General features: G+C 51.8%; 6 protein-coding genes across 6 annotated transcripts; 1 reads left to right on the top strand and 5 right to left on the bottom strand.

Annotated features, from left to right (window-relative positions):
* Positions 1 to 1,434: 1,434 nt before the first annotated feature.
* On the bottom strand, positions 1,435 to 5,187 carry SCP_0413260 (hypothetical protein; the record flags this gene model as incomplete). Its single annotated transcript, XM_027758051.1, has 6 exons — positions 1,435 to 2,151; positions 2,208 to 2,446; positions 2,755 to 3,508; positions 3,567 to 3,769; positions 3,826 to 4,984; positions 5,038 to 5,187. The coding sequence occupies 6 exons, from the start codon at positions 5,185 to 5,187 to the stop codon at positions 1,435 to 1,437; spliced, it is 3,222 nt and encodes a 1,073-aa protein (XP_027613852.1).
* A 1,763-nt stretch (positions 5,188 to 6,950) lies between these two features.
* SCP_0413250 (P-loop containing nucleoside triphosphate hydrolase protein) lies at positions 6,951 to 7,981 on the bottom strand (the record flags this gene model as incomplete). Its single annotated transcript, XM_027758050.1, has 2 exons — positions 6,951 to 7,667; positions 7,724 to 7,981. 2 exons carry the CDS (start codon positions 7,979 to 7,981, stop codon positions 6,951 to 6,953), a joined length of 975 nt encoding a protein of 324 aa, XP_027613851.1.
* Positions 7,982 to 9,018: 1,037 nt separating this feature from the next.
* Positions 9,019 to 10,917, bottom strand: SCP_0413240 (6-methylsalicylic acid decarboxylase atA; the record flags this gene model as incomplete). The annotated part of the gene is made up of 9 exons (XM_027758049.1): positions 9,019 to 9,348; positions 9,400 to 9,450; positions 9,507 to 9,596; positions 9,656 to 9,829; positions 9,888 to 9,905; positions 9,957 to 10,351; positions 10,413 to 10,484; positions 10,583 to 10,800; positions 10,856 to 10,917. The coding sequence occupies 9 exons, from the start codon at positions 10,915 to 10,917 to the stop codon at positions 9,019 to 9,021; spliced, it is 1,410 nt and encodes a 469-aa protein (XP_027613850.1).
* A 500-nt stretch (positions 10,918 to 11,417) lies between these two features.
* Positions 11,418 to 13,872, bottom strand: SCP_0413230 (hypothetical protein; the record flags this gene model as incomplete). Its single annotated transcript, XM_027758048.1, has 5 exons — positions 11,418 to 12,140; positions 12,200 to 12,393; positions 12,450 to 13,512; positions 13,566 to 13,744; positions 13,809 to 13,872. The coding sequence occupies 5 exons, from the start codon at positions 13,870 to 13,872 to the stop codon at positions 11,418 to 11,420; spliced, it is 2,223 nt and encodes a 740-aa protein (XP_027613849.1).
* A 1,601-nt stretch (positions 13,873 to 15,473) lies between these two features.
* Positions 15,474 to 17,938, top strand: SCP_0413220 (predicted protein; the record flags this gene model as incomplete). The annotated part of the gene is made up of 4 exons (XM_027758047.1): positions 15,474 to 15,692; positions 15,741 to 16,914; positions 16,965 to 17,170; positions 17,222 to 17,938. 4 exons carry the CDS (start codon positions 15,474 to 15,476, stop codon positions 17,936 to 17,938), a joined length of 2,316 nt encoding a protein of 771 aa, XP_027613848.1.
* Positions 17,939 to 18,965: 1,027 nt separating this feature from the next.
* On the bottom strand, positions 18,966 to 21,898 carry SCP_0413210 (hypothetical protein; the record flags this gene model as incomplete). Its single annotated transcript, XM_027758046.1, has 5 exons — positions 18,966 to 19,304; positions 19,427 to 19,813; positions 19,869 to 20,066; positions 20,132 to 21,497; positions 21,600 to 21,898. 5 exons carry the CDS (start codon positions 21,896 to 21,898, stop codon positions 18,966 to 18,968), a joined length of 2,589 nt encoding a protein of 862 aa, XP_027613847.1.
* Positions 21,899 to 22,253: the final 355 nt, after the last annotated feature.

The following is a 22,253-nucleotide window of genomic DNA, read 5'->3' as shown; positions in this document are numbered from 1 at the left end:
TAGCGCTACCCTGTTAGCGGAACATTTATGGATTCATTAAGCCCCTTGCCTACCGTTACTGGCTTATTGCAACTTGGATCATTCGTATATTTGCGCCATGTTGTTTACAATCTTTTCTGTTCTGCTGTCACTTATTTTGAGGTGGCGATAACCAGCTTGAGCTCTCTGGACAGTGTTGTGCGTGCGATCTTGTGCAGTCATTCTTACGTCTTTCGGTTGAGAACTTCGTCAACTACAGGCCTGCATTGAAATCTGGGGGTCTACAGGTAGTCGATACGGTCATTTTCGGCTCGACGCTGTCACAATCTTCACCTGTTCGTAATTCCTGCGCGGATTTCCGACAGCAATCTCGTCCAGTAAGTAGTACATCGTACGTTCTATGTGCAGCTTAATGACCCTACTGACTCCGGCCTTCCAGATGAATTCAATTCCGACGCATACATATTATTCCTGTCTACGCTATCTTACGTTGTTTCCACACTGAAATGATTCCACGCTTTGTAGCCGCGCTGCGTGATGTGTGATGTGTCACGTGCGCGTGACGGATGGCGTTCTCAGTCAGACGAGATATTCAGCCGTGAGTATGCCACGCCTGCACAAAGCCCTGGTCGATTTGCACGGGTCGATCTCTGCGTCGTGTTTGCTATTCAGTCGTGCAGGTAGAGTTATTATTAGACGGGATAGTATTCTACCTGAGAGAAGCCAGTGGAGGGAGCAAGAACGTAAGCAGGCACAGCTATAGGCTCATAGATACAGCCTCTAGTTACCTGCAGGAAGACAGTCGTTCCTTTGTAATAGAGGCTGAGATCATTACCGATGACCCGCTGAGAAGTCCCCCGTGGGAAACCGGACTTTGAACGATGCCGACGGCAATTCGACGCACGAATCTTTAGCGCTCAAGTCGCGTGCAGCCACAGGCGCGTCTTACCTGTGTACAAGCTTCGCGTGCTGTAAAAAGTTCTCATGGCGACGGTTCCACCTACTGACGACATCCAGGATGATGGCGACATATTCGGATCTGTACATATGGGCCCTCAGGTACTCAGCCGATCCTTCAGTCTTCCGCAGATATCCCAGCCTGCCAGTGGCTATCCGTATCATTTTATTCATCGTGAGGATGTCACCACACTAACGTCGGATGATTCTCATAAGCCTTATGTATAGATTTATCTCCTGTTGTAAATACTCAGGATGATAGTGAGTTCGGGATGCACTCGAGGTCACGGAGCTTAGCGGAATCGGAGTCAGGGACTCAGGACAACTCGGAAATTTCACGAGGTCGCGCGCATGTGCACAATGGCCTGCAAGATGTTCGCTATGCACGACGGGAAATGCACGGAGGTTACACAGCATCACTTTACCCCCCGCTACGATCTAGTCCAGTTTCGCCGACGCATTCGCGCGCGCCTTTGAATCTGCTCATCTCGCAAGTGTCTACATATGCAGTTCAGCACCACTCAAGCGGTCCTGTACGAAGTGTTGTCGGTACGTCGCAGGCATCAATGAGTTGTAGAGTTTAATGATCTTGTTGCGATGAGGTACTGCTTCAGGGATAAGGCGATCGAGAAAAGACATGATTTTGTAGCCGAGCTCGATAGTCTGGCAAAAGATCAGAGTTGTCGTGATATCAGTGGGGGAAGCCATCTCCAGGGGTATCAGGAAGCTGATGTCGAGGAAGTCCGTGCCAGAGACAGCATGCTCGAAGAACCGCGGGATATATTTGATGTTGGAGCAGTCAACCGAGTACCGAGTATTGACATAGTGCCCAGGTTGGAAGCCCAGATTTTCAGCGAGAACCAGAGTCCGAGATGGAGTCGCCGTGCCAGTGAACGCTGCCCAAACTGTCCGAGCTGACAAGATAGCGCGCATAGTCTTGATGGACTTGAAGATCTCGATCCACTCGCCACTCTGTTTGTCGACGAGGTGGGCTTCGTCAACGAAGAACCAGCAGACAAGACTCTTGACAGCTTGCTGTGACAGCAGGCTACGAACGCGTTTTGACCGGAGCATTTGAGGGCTCATGATGGCGAGACGAATGTCCTCTCCGCCGACAAGCTCGGCCAGAAGATCGCGATTGTTGTGGTATGCTTCTCTCATAGTGTCTTCGTTGATAGCCAGTGCGCGAATTCCGTGGCTATTGGCCACAGTTTCCTATACTCAAGGTCAGAATGAAACTACTGTCGGTGTGCTTGTCAGCACAACAGTACCTGCTGTAATGCTAGCAATTTAGTAGGCACAATCATGAGAGCTATTCCTATCTTCATCTGGGCTTGTGCAGCCAGTAGCGGAGCATGCATAACCGTCGTCTTCCCCTGGCCCGGCGCAATGACGAGGAACAGATCCTTGCCGCGGATGAGGTCCATGCCATGGCGTAGCTGGAAATCGCGAACCGAGGGAACTCCGCACTTCTGAACGATCAGCAACTCGAGCCATTCTGAAGAGCCTTCTGCAGGTATGATGGACATAGAGAACGGCGTGGATTACAGCTACGTAGCATACATACACAGTTGACGCGACTGACATCTCTGCCACCGACGCGTTTTGGGAATTATAGTTTAGTGCCAATGACGCAGCCGTCCCTTCCGCTGTCTGGCACGTAGCTCAAAAACTCCCACGGGGGACTTCTCAGTGGGCTCCCGGATAATGATCCTAGACTAGCACAGCTACGGCTGCTAAGTATAAATACTTATAAGTTATGGGGACGAAAGATATTCCAATGAGCGCGAAGCTCCTACACTTCCTCTGAATTCGCACGCTGCACCTTCCGAGGTCGCCGCTCCTCATCCTCTTCGTCATCCTCATCCTCATCCCGACCACGCTTCAGACGCGGGAGATCCAATTCCACCTCAGGAGATGCAGGACCCATTGGCTCCTCCCAGCTATCCGAGTCAGAATCCACGCTGTCGTTGGACTTCGGTTCGATCTTGTCCCCGCAGGGCCACTCCCTATCCAGAAACATGAGAAGCAATTGCCGCATGGCTTGGTGCGTCTTCAGCGATTCCGCGAGATGCTTGCGCGCATTGAGATCCTCCTCAGACAGTTGCACTCGCTCCACTCGAACGCGGCTCTCCGCGCCTTGTCGCGGAACCGGGAGAGGGATTTGCTCTTGTGCGTCCTCAGGTTCCACCTCCTCAGAGTCTTTCTCGTAGACCAACGTCGTGTAGTGTGCGCGGAACATGTGCATAAAGAGCCTGAATACTTTCTCAAAGGGATGAGGCCGTCTTGCTGCATCGAAGAAACGCAGCTCATCATCATTGTGCTTCATCACGCCGGCGTGCATTGCCTGGCGCTTCGATGGGCCACATGAATAAATGGAAGGGGATAACTCCGAGAGCAATTCCTTGGAATCAAAGAACTGGGGAATGAAGTCGGTAGTGCGAATGTTATTGTCGATGCGCCACGCAGTGGTGAGAAGGAGGACGTAGAAGAATCCTTCCAGTTCGTCCTGGATCGTAATAGCTGTCTTCGGATGGTCGAGCGAGAGTACCGACATGAATGGCCATGTCGCCTACAATTGACGAATGCAGATCGTGAGTAAGGGCAGCACGGCAACTTCGGGAACATACCCTGGCTCCAAGTTTACGAGGGGCTTCTTTATCCCCATTTTCTGCAGCGCGAACGGATGTTGCGTGCTCCCAATCGCACAGCAGACCTGTCCTCAGACGTTCGTACTCACCACCGCGCCTCACATATCTTTCGTAGATGAGGGTATTGCCGTTGCTAATGTTGCAATGCATCAGCGCAGCTTTTTCTACCGCTTGTCGATGTGCTGCAGTCCTTGTCGTCATAATGACCGACTCTAACTGAAGATTATAAGCGCCTTACCGTCCATGCAGTCGACTATAATCTGCAGCAGTTCCTTCCCTTCTTCGAAATCTTCTAGAGGACAGCAGACTTCATTGGCAACCAGACGATAGTGAACGTATTTTGATGGTGGATCTTCAAACGGATCCACACGCGGTTTGTCTTTGGGTTTGAAGAAATCCCGCGTATGCGTATGGTGGCGGGCTATGTCTCCATGACACACGAGAGTCGGAACGTTGGTAACTTTTGCCTTCTTCAATACCTCGAGTACCGCTCCCTCCGTCTTGTGCTCTGGCTGGTCGAGCCGCCACGTGTCTTTCAAGAAGACGAACTTCTTGGTTTTGCAGTCGAGCGCTACGTATCCGCGAGTGCTACAGCCAGGGAGATTCGGCTGCTGTTCGAAGTGGGGCTTGCCAACGAGGAAGTATCTCATGCCAGCCTCGTCTTCACTTTCATTACTCTTCCTCTGGGGCACAGCCCGCGGCCGCTTGATCCCCGGCCGCTTCTTCCTGCCCTTTGGCAGGGCCACCGGAGCTTGGTCCTCAGATCTGACACCTAACTTCCACCAGAACCAGCCCAGGTCGAGCGACTTGGCGAACATACAACGCGCGTACGGGTTACCGCAATCTTCCCTCTTCACTATGTCTTCCATCAACTTATAATCGTCAGATCGAGGAAGGACAAGTTGCGCTGTGGCGTCACAGCCTTGCTGCTCGGGGGAGAGCTGCGAGAAGCGCCAGAAGAATATGGCGAGGTGCTCTGTCCTGCCATAGATGAATGGCTCTGAGATGATAGCACCAGCGTGGTCCCATCGCACCAGGCATGCACTGCCCTTGGAAAATACGATGGTGAAGAAGAAAGTGCGATGCTGGTTGGAGAAGGCGGCAGACGCAGTTTCTTGGAGGCGTCGGAGAGTAGCAGTGAAGTACTCGGTATCTGTAGGGTTTGTGTCTGGGAGATTGGGGTCTCGATCTTGGACGAAGGGGTCACTATGCTTGGACTTCGCCATGTACACCAATGACAGCAGTTGAGGTGCTTGTTGAGGATCAGCGTTGAAAGCAGACAGATCCTCCTCGCGGGACAGGCTCGCGTACTTGTAGCGTTCTGTACCTTCGCTCTCAACAACGTCACAGGAATATCCCGGGCAGAGTTCGAGTCCTTGTCTCGTCATACAGCCTCTCTGGAGCGGAGCAGTCGGATTAAAAAAGCGTTCGACAAGAGTGCTAGACATACCAAAGAATCGTAGAATTCAACATCCGAGTCGGGGGGCGCGGGCATCCAGAACATCATATGGAGCTCTGGGAGAGTGGTCGCCTCACCGACCTGTGGAATGAATTCACAGAGGAAGGTATCGAGTGAAACAGTGACGAAGGTGCCAGCCATTCTTTGCTAATGCAACGTGGGGTGTTATGTAGAGAAGAGATTGTGGCGGTGAGATAGACGGACTTGTTTTCAACGGATTCTTTGGGGCGTGCTAGTACAGAGAGACGCGTTTGTGGCGTCTGACCACGTGCGCCTTGTGTACTGTCGCGAGGCTTGAATAACAAGTCGACAAGACTTGCTGATAACAGATGCCATAGAGGCCAGCATGTAACCCTGGCATGAACAAAAAGAAAAAAACAAGAGCAACAACAGAGGAAGGAGGCAGGTCCAGAGCCTCGAAAATGATGTGGTCTGCAGCTCCAGCCTGTGAACGCATTGGCCCATCTCCAAATGATGAACTTGTGCAGCGCAAGAGAGCAGAGTCCTAGGTGAGTCGTTGGAGATGAGATCCAAACTGTGAACGAAAATTCAGACTTGCCAATTTCAGGTTGTCGTGAGGGATAAAACTTCGATGTAAGACTGCGATAAGCTCCGCACTTGAAGGCGTGGAGAATGAACAAGGCGCATCTTGTTCGGCGGCGCCGTCAGTGATAGAGACTACTAGGTGTTATTGTTGACTAGCAAAGCATATGCGCACGCCTAAGAAGGTCTTATAGAAAGAACATCGGCGTTGCTGCGATGGTCTCTTCGAACGTGTCCTCAGATCTGATGCATCGGGCACGAGCTTCTCGAAAGCAGACTCGAAATTGACAACACTTGCAGGTAGAAATGGCAGTTTAGCCTGTGGAGCTAACATCCTATTCTACCTTACATCCATGAGAAGATCCAAGCAGACATGTATCTATGAGGACTGTTCAAGGGAGAGTGAAGTAATGCAACGTGATCCTGTAACTAACAGGTCTTCAACCACAATTTTCTGGCTGTGCAAAGAGAACTTCATCCCCATTCAACATCTCGTCAGAATCGAAATCACTATCGGCACTACTGTTGTCTCCATTGATAGACCATCGGCGGGATCGAGGTTAAGCATGGACTCTGTATCCGAATCATACTCATTTGCATGCATCATGGGTGGGCTCAGGCTCCTTCCCACCGTAGTTTCGAGTTAAGGGGGGCGATATACAAACATAGGCTCATAGATACAGCCTCTAGTTACCTGCAGGAAGACAGTCGTTCCTTTGTAATAGAGGCTGAGATCATTACCGATGACCCGCTGAGAAGTCCCCCGTGGGAAACCGGACTTTGAACGATGCCGACGGCAATTCGACGCACGAATCTTTAGCGCTCAAGTCGCGTGCAGCCACAGGCGCGTCTTACCTGTGTACAAGCTTCGCGTGCTGTAAAAAGTTCTCATGGCGACGGTTCCACCTACTGACGACATCCAGGATGATGGCGACATATTCGGATCTGTACATATGGGCCCTCAGGTACTCAGCCGATCCTTCAGTCTTCCGCAGATATCCCAGCCTGCCAGTGGCTATCCGTATCATTTTATTCATCGTGAGGATGTCACCACACTAACGTCGGATGATTCTCATAAGCCTTATGTATAGATTTATCTCCTGTTGTAAATACTCAGGATGATAGTGAGTTCGGGATGCACTCGAGGTCACGGAGCTTAGCGGAATCGGAGTCAGGGACTCAGGACAACTCGGAAATTTCACGAGGTCGCGCGCATGTGCACAATGGCCTGCAAGATGTTCGCTATGCACGACGGGAAATGCACGGAGGTTACACAGCATCACTTTACCCCCCGCTACGATCTAGTCCAGTTTCGCCGACGCATTCGCGCGCGCCTTTGAATCTGCTCATCTCGCAAGTGTCTACATATGCAGTTCAGCACCACTCAAGCGGTCCTGTACGAAGTGTTGTCGGTACGTCGCAGGCATCAATGAGTTGTAGAGTTTAATGATCTTGTTGCGATGAGGTACTGCTTCAGGGATAAGGCGATCGAGAAAAGACATGATTTTGTAGCCGAGCTCGATAGTCTGGCAAAAGATCAGAGTTGTCGTGATATCAGTGGGGGAAGCCATCTCCAGGGGTATCAGGAAGCTGATGTCGAGGAAGTCCGTGCCAGAGACAGCATGCTCGAAGAACCGCGGGATATATTTGATGTTGGAGCAGTCAACCGAGTACCGAGTATTGACATAGTGCCCAGGTTGGAAGCCCAGATTTTCAGCGAGAACCAGAGTCCGAGATGGAGTCGCCGTGCCAGTGAACGCTGCCCAAACTGTCCGAGCTGACAAGATAGCGCGCATAGTCTTGATGGACTTGAAGATCTCGATCCACTCGCCACTCTGTTTGTCGACGAGGTGGGCTTCGTCAACGAAGAACCAGCAGACAAGACTCTTGACAGCTTGCTGCGACAGCAGGCTACGAACGCGTTTTGACCGGAGCATTTGAGGGCTCATGATGGCGAGACGAATGTCCTCTCCGCCGACAAGCTCGGCCAGAAGATCGCGATTGTTGTGGTATGCTTCTCTCATAGTGTCTTCGTTGATAGCCAGTGCGCGAATTCCGTGGCTATTGGCCACAGTTTCCTATACTCAAGGTCAGAATGAAACTACTGTCGGTGTGCTTGTCAGCACAACAGTACCTGCTGTAATGCTAGCAATTTAGTAGGCACAATCATGAGAGCTATTCCTATCTTCATCTGGGCTTGTGCAGCCAGTAGCGGAGCATGCATAACCGTCGTCTTCCCCTGGCCCGGCGCAATGACGAGGAACAGATCCTTGCCGCGGATGAGGTCCATGCCATGGCGTAGCTGGAAATCGCGAACCGAGGGAACTCCGCACTTCTGAACGATCAGCAACTCGAGCCATTCTGAAGAGCCTTCTGCAGGTATGATGGACATAGAGAACGGCGTGGATTACAGCTACGTAGCATACATACACAGTTGACGCGACTGACATCTCTGCCACCGACGCGTTTTGGGAATTATAGTTTAGTGCCGATGACGCAGCCGTCCCTTCCGCTGTCTGGCACGTAGCTCAAAAACTCCCACGGGGGACTTCTCAGTGGGCTCCCGGATAATGATCCTAGAGTAATACAAACATTTCACGCAAGCTTCATCCCAGAACATATCAGCCACCGATCACATGATAATCACGTGAAAATTCAAACTCCCTAACTTTATTCCCCCCAAATTCTCCACTACGGCTGGCGTCAAACATTGGAACAAACAAACGCCACCCGGGCGCGTCTCACAAATCAGGCAGTCGCGCACCGCATTTTCCGCAAAGCTTACCGGTATTCCTCCACCTGCTTGAGCCTCATCCGCTGTCTCGCAACCTTTTGTCGTGCTAAGTCTGAGATAATATAATGGATTTCATATATAACTAGCTATACAAGTCCTCTTCCGCACCAAAACTTATGTGCAAAGTGAATAACAAGGGCGTGCTGCTCTCGAGGTGCAACCTCCAGAATATATAAATTCCAGGAAAATGCGGTGCGCGACTGCCTGATTTGTGAGACGGGCCCGGGTGGCGTTTGTTTGTTCCAATGTTTGACGCCAGTGGAGAATTTGGGGGGAATAAAGTTAGGGAGTTTGAATTTTCACGTGATTATCATGTGATCGGTGGCTGATATGTTCTGGGATGAAGCTTGCGTGAAATGTTTGTATATCGCCCCCCTTAACTCGAAACTACGGTGGGAAGGAGCCTGGGGTGGGCTATGTTCATTGTATGGATCCTCCAGTGCAGCCTCCTCAGTTCAACCGCGCATCTGTGGTTGACGAGAAGCATACGGTGAGTGTCAATTGCGTGAAAGGCAGTTATAACCTTAAGAGTACCCTCGATCATAAGAAAACGACAAGAAATTACGTGTGTGAGTTTAAGACAGGACGGTACTGAAATGAAACAAATTAACGACAGTCGCCGGCACGAAAACACTTCAGTGAAACCCATTCTCGTCGCCTGCCAAGTGGGCCAAACCTGCTTCTGCCCTCTCCCATAGCGTGTCCACATTCCCGTCAACCTGCCAGTTCCAAAGCTCGCGTATCCCGCGACCGAGCGCGGCGAGTTGAGCTTTCTCATCCGGAACATCGCTCCCATCGTAGAAACCCTCCGCATTGAACTCGACCATCCTCCCTGTGAGTCGCGAGACCTGCGCAGCGTCCTGCGTGAAGTGCAGCCGCGTTTTCTGAAACAGTTGGAAGACAGCAGGGACCCGTGCGAGCGTTGTCGAAGGGTGTGTTAGGAGTCGTCCGAGCACGTAGCCATCCTGTTAGCAGTTAAGTCAACACCAGCCGATGGCAAGAAGAGAACCAATGACCTCCATAGCTTGTCCAGCGCCAGCCCCTTGATGGGTCTGTTTCGCATGCGCCTACCAGGTCGGTACATCAGTCATCGACAGCACCGCGCGAAAAGGATCCCGCGCACCGCGTCGCCCATCAGTGCCACTCTCCTAGAGACAGAGAATGGCAGTGCGCCCATGCAGTTTATGGCCCACTTTGTCAGGTTTTCTGTGCACTGTGAATTGCTCTACAGCTCAGCTCGAGCACATTCAAATGACACTTGCACGGACGTACCTCGAGGAGCTCCAGCACTTCACGCTCCCAGCCAACGAAATGTGCCAAGACCTCCTCTTTCGCAGCTGGTTCGCCAGATTTATCAGGGTACGGCGTGCCTTCGAGTTCTGGCTGGGTGTAGAATGCGATGAAATTGACTATGCGACCGTTGGAAATCGGGTACGCGACGACGTGCTTGCGTAGTGTCAGCCGGTCGAAATCATGGTTCTCACAGATGAACAATAAAACATACTTTATTCTTCCCGCAATACTGGTCAAACGCAGTCAGAGAAATCCAAGAAAAAGATGGAGCAATACGCACAGACAAGGTGAACTTCAATGCACGGTGTGCGGGATTTACCGACCGCAGACGCTCCTCAGGGATTAGACACCGCCAGATGATCATTCCGCTCCACTGTGGGGTTACGACCGCGCACCTGGGACAAGTCAGCACGTCCGTACACGGTGTGCAGTCATGTTCATGTGCGAGCGTGTACATACACCCACGCGTCGCGGACTTAAGGCCGTCGGCGCCAACGAGGACGTCCGTCTCCGCAGTGGTACCATCCGTGAAGTAGAGTGTCAAGATGGGCTTTCCTGTCGAGTCCTGAGTCTCGGCGTAGCACACAAGCCTCTTCGCGGTGTGGATAGTGTACGACGTGGGAAGGCTGTAACGGAGAACATCTAGCAGATCAGCTCGATGCAGCGTCGTAGCACCTGAAGCCAATGACCATGTTATGAGAAGATCAGCACGAGATCAGGGTAGAAAGGCACTCACGAGGCAGCATCAGCTCATAGAAGGTATACGGCTCCCTCTGTCTGTCAGATAGCCTGTACAAGAATCCCGGTTCTGCAATTAACGGGAGTAGATCTCACGTGTCAGTTCTGCGTAAGGCTAGTGGCAGCCGCCCGAGCTGAAGCGGGAAGTTGTATCAGATGGATACTCACTAGGGACCTCCGAGGGTGGCTCCGTTGAGATCCTTGCCGTCTCCACCTCAAGACCAAGCAGATCAATGAGGTGCCACGTCCGCGGCCAGATGAGGAGTCCGGCTCCAATAGTGGAGATCTTTTGCGCGGCCTCGTAGACGTGGACCTCGATTGGTGAATCAGGGTGCGCATGGCGGGCGAGCACCGACGCAAGAGTAAAGCCGCCGATGCCGCCACCGCTGAAGGTAGTCGATTTAGCGTGCCAGGAGTAAGAATCATGCATGCAGGATGTACCAGATGGCAAGGCGGAACTTGGCCAATGGTCCCGCATCGGAAGGACCAGCGTTGGAGCCCATGGGTGTGACCCGGCGAGGTAGATTGTCATGCGAAGCAAACGACTCTGGATTTTAATGGGGCCCTCACAGTCCAGTCCTAATTTTGAGTACACCCGAAGCACGAGACTGCTGACATTACGCAGATACGGAAGAACTCACAAGAAGTGGACCTTCGGCACGGACCAGGAATAGACGGAAAGAAGCCAAACATTCCGACGACCACAAGACATTGCCCATGCAAGATGTTAGCACGATAATTGCAGTAATATATATATGTATAAGTTACAGCTAGGCGAGAAAAATCAGATTCCAAAGTAGATGCAGCAGTAAATCGAGATGTGATGGACCAGAACAAGCAGGGAAAGTACGGAAACGACGAAAGCGAGGAAAGCGAGGAAGGTGAGGAAAGTGAAGAAGGCGAGGAAATTGGCGACAAGGACGAACCGGCGACAACGGTGGAAGGAAAGAAACGAAATGCGAGCGCTATGACGGCCCTTGAACAGCAGTATTTGCTATACCAATCACCGGTCATTCTTCAAGTGATGAGTTCGAGCAGGGAGATATTTGGCGCGCTTTGCTAAAGGTAAATCCACCGGCTCTTCTTCCAACGAGCGCTTTCGATTCGTGGTCGATACAGACGAGTCCTGCTGCGCATTTCTCCCGATATAATCAACGGTAGAAGATTTGTCGTCTGCCGGCTGCGTAACCCCGGGAAGAAATATTTGGAGCAATTGACGCATCGTGTCGTGCGTCTTCAACTGGGCGACACGATCTCTGCACCATGTGATTGCCACCGTGAAGTCAAGGTAGCGCAGAAGTGGAGGAACGCGCCGCAGCTTGATTCCACCCTTCTTGGCCATCTTGTTGCTGTCTCTATTGCTCTCCATAATATCCTTAAAATGCTCGAGAGCATAGCGAGCGCTAAACCACGCGGCAAGGATCGGAAGAAGAACGTTGAGTGGCCACTGCGACGCCTCCGCACTGTCAGCAAACATGATGGGGACATCCTGGTGCATAAAGCGGCCATCGATCATGGCTGTACGTTTGACGGAGCCACAGCGACCGTCCGCTGGACAACTGTGGAAGTATTGCGTTAAGAATTCTTCAAGGTTCGGAATATTGTTCTCCGTGGAGTTAAGGGCGACATTAAAGAGGACATGGAAAAAACTTTCGAGCTCGTCGGCAACAGTAATTGGGCTATCCGGATGGTCCAGCGAGTGAACCGACATATATGCCTGAGTACCCTGCACATATGAATTTTCGTCTGAACGGCTGTCATAACACATCAAAAAAGATCGCATACCGTTGCACCTTGAAATCTGACGGCTTCCTTCATGCTGTTGGGTCCATCATGCACAGGCCTGGAGAGTTCCCAATCGCACAGTATTCCCCGCCATTCACTTACGCCTTGAAGCACAGGCTTCTCGAAAATGAGAATATTCTCTGCACTGATATCGCAATGCATCAACCCGGCCCTCTCGACTGCCTGCCCGTGCGCTAACCATCCATCGTTAGGGTGGACGAGACCTCACGCAAAACATTAATGAACTCACCCTCCACGCAATCAGCGACGATCCCCACCAACTCCTGACCATCACGATGGTGACCCAAAGGACGGCATACCTCTTCGACCGCAAGGCGGTAGTGGACGTAGGCCGAAGCCAAACGATCAGAAGTGGCGTGTTCCTGTGTTAACGACCTCTGGCCATCGATGTCCCCATGGCAGATAAAGGTCGGAATATGCTTGACGCCGGCCTTCTGAAGTGTCTGCAGGACGTCACCCTCCTGCTGTAACTCTGGGAATGAGACGCGCCAGACGTCCTTGAGGAACACGAATCGTTCCCCCAAGCAGTCGAACGCGACGTATCCGCGCGTCGCGCGACCCCGCAGTTCATTCGCTAGAAAAAGTGGCTTTCCCACCAGAAATTCGCGGGACTCCTCAGACCCGTCGCCGGAAGGAACGCGCAGTTTCCAGCATGCCCAATCAGGCTCCTGGATCGACTCATGGAACAAGTCGCGTGCGTATGAACTTCCGTTCACGTCGTGGTTCGCGACCTCCAGCATCAGCCGAAAATCGTCCGAGTCGAAGTCAACGAGCTCCGCGGTCACGTCAGCGCCCTGCTGCTCAGGTGACATCCGTGCAAAGGTGTGGAGGAAAGAGGCGAGATGTGGAGTGTGTTTGTATTCGAACTTGTCTGTAACGACGGCACCGGCGCGGTCCCACCGGACGAGGCGCGCATGCTCACCGAGGATGAGCACGCTGAACGCGAAACAGCGGTGCTGGTGGGAGAACATTATCCTCGCCTGGGTCGTTAGATGTTGGAGGGTCGCTGTCCGTCGCGCCTCGTCCGTTCTTCTGCCTGTGTTGCGTGGAATTCTGACTTTGCCGTCGTTGTCCAAGTTTTCAAATGGGTCGTCCCTTGTGCAGTGTGGCCTGCGTAAGAACGAAAGACGATGCAGTGCCCAACCAAGGCTTTCGTCCGCGGCCGCGAAGTCATCTTCGTAGACTAATGCCGCGCAGATGTTGCTCTGGCTGGCATTGTCGCATGCTGAATCATTTTCTATTGGCTCCAGCGCGTAGCCGGGACAAAGATTGGTTTTATCAATGCATCTCTCCTGGAGATATCCATTAATTGATCAGCGAACACGCTAGGCAGAAGCGAGAATACCAGTGCAGCATAAAAACCAACGCTGGCCCCGCCGGTGTAGGGAATTGGAAGGAACACGTCTTCCAAAGTTCGTGGCCGGTGGCTGGCGGCCAGATCCATTGGAAGAAAGAAGCGAGTAAAGTCGTCAAGGGACATTCGAACAAAGGTGGTATTCATTGTCGCTTGAAAAAATGTAGTCTCTGGTTTGTGTCGGTGAGTGGCAACGCGGATGTTCGATTGTGAAAGGAAACAAAGCAAACGCACTCTTAAATACAACCGGCACGTGCGCCGTTGGTCGAACTTCAAATTTGTTTGTGTAATGTCCCATAAATGCAGATGTGATCAAGATAGATGCTTATTTCAAGGTGGATTCCAGTATCGCTAACCCGGAAAGGATGCGTGCCGTCAGTACTCCAGTTATCATCATTGCAAAGACAGACCTCTGGTTTACGATCTGCGTGAGCAGTCTTGCATCCCCAACCTGTTCAGCGCGAATTTCATTCCATATAGAATGCGCCGCTGCAGGAGCAACAAAGATCGGCTTACCAAAACACAACGAAAAGATTGTGCGTCTCAGACTACCGCGTGGTTCATGCTAAGCTATTCTTCAAAGGGTTTTCTGTCTTTCCACCGAGCCAACATCGATACTGCTGGTCATGGTTCAGCATGCCATTACACTCGATTACAGGATACACCGGTAATATGTCACAAGCTGGTGCCATTAAAATTTCGAGGGCGAAAACTCGCCTTCTGAGCCTAAACAGTTTGCAGTAGCGTGCCCCTCAAGCCGCATCGGTGGCACACGTCACCTATGATGGGAACAATCATCTGCCGCAAGCCTACGCTCTTCCGCTACCATCATCGGGCCATCGACTATATTCCCTTCGCTGTGCATAACAGTCAAAATGATGAAATAAACCGCCAGTCGAAGAAGGAGAGCAAGCGTGTCGTCCGCCGGTCGAAGTTGGACAACGTGAAGTGCCGTCGAGCTCCCGGATATCTCCGGCGTAACATTCAGCGCTTGCTCCGAGTGCTCATAGTCTCCCAAAGGCACACTGACACTCAGCTTCAACCCTCAAGATATCCGTGTCTGACTTCCTAGTCTGCTTCTTCGTTCCACCTTCGTTCCTCAATCTCCGTGTCTGGCAGAACGTCTGCCCGCCCTGAGGTCCTCGAGACGACGCTATTTATCGCAAAGACTCGAACGTTGGTACAGACTCGGATGCACCTGTTGGTCACATATATTAGGCTTGCATCGCGCAATTCCTGCCGACTTCTCGATCTCGACACGAAAGGCCTCTGACTCTCAATTAGAGCATGCGTTAATGCAGTCGGTCGAGCCCACAGCGCATGTTTGTTTTGGCCGCTGCAGAAATATCTTGGTCATATTCGCCCTTCTGTGTGTCGCCGCTTGCTATAACCCAGGGGAATCTGTTCCCGACCTTTGAATATCTGGTGCATACCCGTTTCGCATTTGTTTCCTGTTCTCGTACACCGGTGATGCATGATCTGCGGATCCTTATGGCAAGTTGCACCTGTAAATAGCAAATTCTCCTACAGCTTTGTCTACCGGACGTCCTGACGCATTGCTTCAAGTTCCCCGGTCATTGCAGCTGTATAGTTAAGTCACGGTTTTCTGTATCGCATGCACTCGTATACAGTATGGTAATCTAGGTATGTCGAATGCAACATTCTACGTCCCCTGGGTACGGTTTTTCTCGCTTCACGAATATTACACCGACTGCTCTTGCGGTAATTACGACGGATAACGTGTTTTTCAACCTTTTCTGTAGTTCGCAGAGGAAAGCAGCACGGTGCACGTGATCGAACGCGTCATGTACTGCTTTCCGTTCTGGGAAGACAAAGAGACGTGTGGCGAGTAGCAACACGCGTGCCTGCTCTCTTTCAAGAATCTTCATTTCTGCCACCATGGCCACCCACCGCTCCCAGAACCCATCTCACGAAGGATCCTCCTCTAGCGATGCCACTCTGCAGGTGCCATTCGTCACGATATCCCTTGAGAATTTCCTTGCCGAATTTATGCCAGAACCTGATGTGGCGACTCCCCGGGGTGAACAGGATTTCAAGCACATGTTCGATGAGATGCCATCGAACGGCAACGGAGAAGAAGACCTCTACAATGCTTTGGTGCGCCTGTTCGTTCCATTCGAGCGCCGTCCAACTGACGTTTTCCAGATCAAATGTCTTCGCGAGCAAAACGCTTGCCCACAATACACAGCGGGGTGGATCACTGAATCAGCCATGGTCGACGACCATGCAGCGATTTTCCTCACTGCCGACAAGACGTCTATTAAACAGAACCTCCACTGGGCTTTCCAGCGCCTTGCCATCGTTTGCAAGCCTCACTATCACCGCGACGACCCGTTCGCGAAAGGCACGAAAAGTGATAAAAAGAATGCCGACCGCCGCATGACCACGCGCTACCTCCTCACCACAATCGCCACCAACGTGTTCTCTCGGCAGCACCGCCACTTCTTTTTCACCGTCCTCATCCTCGGCGATCACGCGCGCCTCCTCCGCTGGGACCGCTGCGGCGCGGTCATTACAGAGAAATTCAAATACAAGGGCACGCCACTCTTTGGGTCGTTCCTCTGGCAATTTTCACACCTCTCGCGCACGCAGCAGGGCTGTGACCCAAACGCGGAGATTGTGCAGTCTGGATCAAAAGAGGCTGGACTGGTTCGCAGATTCATCTCCACACAGCAGTCGAGCATGAGCAACTACACATACACCATGTTTCGCAAGTCAATGAATGATACGAATTGGCTGTGGTGGAAGTTACGGATCGTGCCTGAGGTAGAGGAGCTGGTGGAAGAGACGCAGGAGCATCCACGTTCGGGAAACAGAAAGCGGGCGCGGGGTGGCACCCAGCCTGGCCCGAACACTAAGCGGCGACGTGGTCCCGGTGGTCATGCTACGTTTGATAACGATAATAACGCCCCTGCGCGCTACTTCCTCGTCGGGAAGCCCCACTATGAGCAAACCAAGCTGCCTGGGCGTGGCACGCGCGGATACATCGCGCTGGACTGCGAGGAGGAGAAACCTGTTTTCCTCAAGGATGCATGGAGATGCGATCCGCTGCCATTGAAGAAAGAAGGATGTGTCCTCAAGGCGTTGAATAATGCAGGCGTCGAGAATGTCCCGACGCTCGTTTGTCATTGCGACGTCGACAGTCAGCGCACGCGCACGCAAGACCTGTGGACGCTTAAGAACAGCGGGGCGGCTTCGGAAAACGATGCGCCGAAGACTCTGATACATTATCGCCTTGTCCTGCGCGAGATATGTCGCCCGCTGAAACATTATGTCACCGACAAGCAATTTTTGTACCTCGTTGTGGACTGTATAAAAGGTCAGTAAGTCCACATGTCCGATTCTCTTGCTGACATGGGAACTATGCAGCCCACGAGCAAGCGGTAGAGCGTGCCGGAATCATGCATACTGATATCAGCCTTGGCAATATGTTGATCTACGAACAGCGTAGAATCGTCAAAAAGAGAAATTCGTATCGCCAATGGGGCGGGATGCTCTGCGACTGGGAGTTTTCCAAACCGGTCCATATCACACCTGGCGGTGAGAAGGTATCTGAACGTGCAGAGGGTGCCATGGTACGCTCCTGTGCTTCTGTTCTGAGTCCCTACTCACTTTGTCAACTGCAGTGTACTTGGGCAACGTCGGGAGTACGGACGCTTGATAATCCTGGGACACCTATCACCGTCCCGGATGAGCTGGAAGCATTCTTCCACCTTATATTGATGGTCGTTGTTCGTGACCAATCCAACAATTTGGGAGACGATGAGCATGCATTCATCGCGGAATATTTCGATAGCCGCGCTTCAAACCCCGATCATAATCAGTACTATGTGACCTGCTCAAAGCTAAAGCGCGATGCTATGTATGAGGGCAAGATCGCGTACAAGGGGACAGCACTCCAACTGTATGAGACGGAAGACCACCTACAGTTGCACCCGTTCGACGATCTGATCTCTCTGTTGCTCAGCTGGTTTCGTGCTCACTATTCGGTCATGCTATATGACAACTGGTGCAACCCCCCCAAGCGGCGCTTGCGGAGCAACGCGGGTCAATACGTCGTTGAACCCCCTACACGTATCGCAAATCTGAAGCCGGAAGAGCTTAATCGGCGCAGAGAACTCGCCGCCGGACTCAGGACGCACCGCGCTATGCAGGATTTGATTCTGTTGTTCGCGGACAGGAAGTGGCCCCCAGTGCAGAAGCCCGTATTTGCACCGTCCCACGACCAAGCGGATAGTGATATACCTCACATGGTGTATACTGAAAAGCGCGACGTCGAAGCGGGTACGGAGGGGAATCGGTACAATAATCCTCTCAGACGTCTTGAGTCCGTCGAAATATGATGTGTGCGTTGGAGGGTCTTGTTCTCGTGCTGTTGATTGCACTTCTAGTTCGTACGCCTGCATACATCTGGTTGATTTTAGTTCTGCTCCTACACAGATTTACTTATTTCCTATCTATTGCCGTGTAAACTACTTGTTGTTCAACCTTAGATTATGCAGTGCTACAACCCCCAGGGCCCAATCGTACTCATCTTGGACCAATGCGCGCGAGGCATCTGCGACTATACTTTATATTGTGGCATGCCGGCCATCATCTCACTATATTTTCGATTGACTCCACGAGTCTATGTGGAGCTCGTCCACCCAATTGCAAGTTCAAGCTGGAGGATAGGACCCCGACCTCAGCGTCGGAGTGTTCATGAGTTTCATGCAAAGCAGACTCACCAGGTTCGCCTAGGTACTTTGAGAGTGTCTTCGCCCTTTCGCCTTCGCAAACCCTGATGACAGTGTCTCACTGATTGGTACTGGGATATCACTGACTTCTCCTTGCCGTAGGTGCGTCCTCAGTCTCGTATGCTGTGCTTATTAAATGGTTGCGTTTCTCTAAGCTTGAGGCAGTTCTAAATTTCTTCGGTTGCTACTAAGTTACTGGTACACCTTTTGCCAGGCGCGATCATGTTCAGTAACAATCTAATTGAGATGCGGGTCAGTGTTCTCTAGGCCCGTTCTCGCTCCCCGACAATGATCCACCAATTACATGGACGTCTGTCAAAGTTGGCTTCGGTTACTCCACTCCAGCGTGGACACTGCGCCGTTATCTATTTCGACGAATCACACCACTGTATGAACGGAGAAGAAAAAGCGAGCACAACATATATAGTGACAAGAGATCTAGTACAACGCACAGGTATAGCAGTGGTAATGATGCCAAAACAAATAACATTGCAACTTGCAGTTACGTACAGTCCTGGTGGAGACGAGATCGAGAAAGTGGAAATCTGTGTCTCCTCCCACTGACATTCGAGGCTACTATCATCTTGACTTGTAGCTTCAAAGTCTAAGGCGGGGGAGGAATGTGGTGGACGCTTCAGTCAACTTTGGATCGCTTGCTCCGACGGGAGCTCTGGAGATCTACTTCAAGACGACGCTTCGAGGCAAAGGGTGCTGCAGGAAGCTCGAGGCCCTTCTCTCTGTAGCGCGCGTAATTGTAGTTCGAAGGGACTCTGTCGGGTATCTTGTCATGTTTAGGCCATAGTTTGCGCTCCTCCGGTGTAACACGGACCTTCTTGAATAACGTGTACGTAGGATCCTGGGTTTTCAATTTCGCAGCGAGAGGTTTTCCTATCTCTAAAATTTTCTTGGAGATAACTTGCGTGCCTTCACCAAGTTCATCCATAGTAAATTCAGCCTCGAACGCAGCCGCCTCCTGTTCTAGCAGGTAATCTTCAAGTGTTGCCTTCTTGCCATGTGCGACAGCTCCGCCCCCCCCCCCCCCCCCCCCCCCCCCCCCCCATCAACTGCAACCTGCGAGTGATCGTCTGGTTTGACGGCCCCTTGGGGCCAATCGGTTGGTGAGAACTCTGCATATCGGGCTTTAAACCATCCCAACATCTCGTTGACGAGCTTATTGCACGGATGCGGCGTCTTGCCATCACTGCAAAAGAATGTGACACTTTTGTCGAGGGTTGTCTGCAATATTCCCGACTGCATTGCATTGCGCTTGGCTGACCCGCAGGTGTAGTGAGTTTCGGAGTCGCTGACAGTACACTCGTCAAAATACTGAGACATGAAGTATGCTGGGTTCTTGATGGAACTGTTGGTGAACTTGACGAGGTAGAAAGAAAAGACATTAAAAAATGCCTCAAGTTCGTCTGCAACTTCGACGGGCCTAGTGGGCGAGTCTAGTAGGATGGCAGACATGAACTGCCATGTCCCCTATGAATACGAGATGAGCCTTCATTGTCAGTGAAGACGTTGACTGGACACTCACAGTACGGTCAGGTTGCCTTGCCATCCGAGTCTCCTCTGCATCCTCTCTGGCTTCATTGGTTGGTTTAGACAGCTCCCAATCGCTCAACATGCCTGTACGGACGGGAACGTCCTCACCATTGACGGTCGTCAGCTTTTCATTAATGAGGACATTTCCTGCGCTGACATCACGGTGAATCAGCTTAGCGTCCTTCAAGGCCTGTCGATGAGCTACAAATCACGCGTAAGCAAGTTATTGTGCATGGGGTTTGCAACAGAACGTACCATACCATAGATGCAGTCTGCTATGATCTTCACCAACTCAAAACAATTCTCGAAATCGCTCAATGGGCGACAGACCTCTTCCACGACGAGGCGGTAATGTGTATGGGTCTTGATTGGGTTCATCTGTCCACTATAGGACTCGTGCCAGTAAGTGTCCGTCTTCGTCTGTTGTCGTTCAATGCGTACAGCATTTCCATCATCTTCAACTTCTAAAACGTCCCCGTGACAAACCATAGTCGGGACGTTTGCGACTTCTGCGTCGTTGAGAGACTGGACAATGTATCCCTCCTTCTCGATATCCGGCAGGTCTACGCGCCACACATCCTTGAGGAAGACGAACTTCTCACCCTGGCAGTCGTACGCAATGTACCCTCGTGTAGCGCGGCCTGTCATACCTGATGCCTGAAAATGAGGCTTGCCGACCAAAAAATGTTGCAAACGTGGCTTTTTGCAGACATTCCTCCCTGCAGGTCGAGCGTCTGAGCCGTCGGTCGCCTTCCCCTTTTCCGGATGTACGGTCAGTTTCCAACACGACCAGTCATCGGGATTCTCCTTCGAGAGATTGGGCATGGACTTGGCGAACGATTGCCTCGCGTACTCGGAGCCAGCACCTTTTGGCGGATTCTTGGCCAGCTGCTCCATGAGCTTGTAGTCTGCCGATCCGGGTTTCACAGCAACGGCTGTCGTATCGTATCCTTGCTGTTTGTCAGTCATGTTACAGAATCGCCACAGGAACTTGCCAAGGTACTCGGTGTTCGTGTACTTGAATTTGTTCGTGATAACAGTACCGGCCCTGTCCCAGCGAATAATTCGCGCGAAATCGCGGAGGATGAGAATCGTGAACGCGAAGCAGCGATGTTGCCGTGAAAAGAGCATTTTCGCGTAGGAGATGATCTGCCCTCGAGTGGCAGCTCGTCGGTCAGCTGGGGGCTCGTAAGCTGTCTTGAAGACCTCTCTGGATGATTTTTCAGAAGTCATCTGAAGGGGATTCTCTTCGACGCAGTCTTCATTGTCTTCCACTGACGGGCCACCGTCTTCGTATGACTCGTTTTCATCCAGGCAATTGTCCATGTCGTCCATGTCATCCGCATCGTCCACGTCATCCCCGTCGACCTCGTCGCCTCGCTCAGCATGGTAGTGCGGGTCGTCTTCACCCTCGGCCTCCGTCTTTGGATCTTCGAACGGATCGTCCTCCGTTCTATGCTTCTTGAACTCGATCGACAGGCGCTGAAGTGCCCAATGTGGCCTACCATCCTTGAGTGACTTCCTCTGCTTGGAATTCTCAGGCAGAAACAGTGCGGCATCAACCTTCTGCCTAGAGGGCTCCGCCTTGTCGGGCTTGTTCTGCACCAGCTCGAGGACAATCCTGTGCAAAGCTTATAGCTTCGGACGCATTTGACCTTGAGATAACCGACTCAGTCAGACTCATGATGTGCAGGAGAAGGTTAAGCTCACAAGAGGCCGGTACATTTGCTCTTCTCGTATTGTACCTTCGAGTACGTTCTCCATCTTCTTAAATGCCTTCTTGAAATTCGGCTGGAATGGTTTCTCCACCATCGCTTCAGATTCCGGAGCGAACGTTTCCATGAACTTGTCCACAGGCATCACGATAAATTTTCCGCGCATTTCTTCACGAAGATGCCGTCGTTGGTCGTGCAGAGTTTGGCCGCCGGTAGCAAATCGCGAATTATCACGCTTGGCCTTGTGGGGAGAGCTTTGACAATTAGCAGAGAGATTGTCAGATTGGAGAGACTTAGTGGAAGACATGTTGGCGCGTGCTTACCTCCTCGAAAAGATGTGGAGGACTTTATATATTCGGCTGGAAGACGAGTGGCCAAGCTCTGCGCAATCTCGATCAGTTGGTCGGCCAGAGGTCGGCTTACAGATTTACATTACCGTGTGCAAGATCTTCTTGTCTATTGTGCCCTCCGAAACACAGCAATGTTGCTGAGGTGCGTGCGGTTGTAGCCTTGCGTTCGCAGGCCAGCGACCACGTGCACCGCGTCCAATGCCTGGCACGTGATTCTGTCGCGCGTCTACAGCAGAGGATGGTTTCTCGTTGGTCTCCTTCCTCAGATATTCATTCAGGCAAATTTTTGATTTAATTGATACCACTCTCTGG

Source organism: Sparassis crispa (genome assembly GCF_003851025.1).
Source record: "Sparassis crispa DNA, contig_000003F, whole genome shotgun sequence".
Classification (NCBI taxonomy): domain Eukaryota; kingdom Fungi; phylum Basidiomycota; class Agaricomycetes; order Polyporales; family Sparassidaceae; genus Sparassis; species Sparassis crispa.
This window is presented reverse-complemented; position numbering and strand designations above follow the sequence as displayed.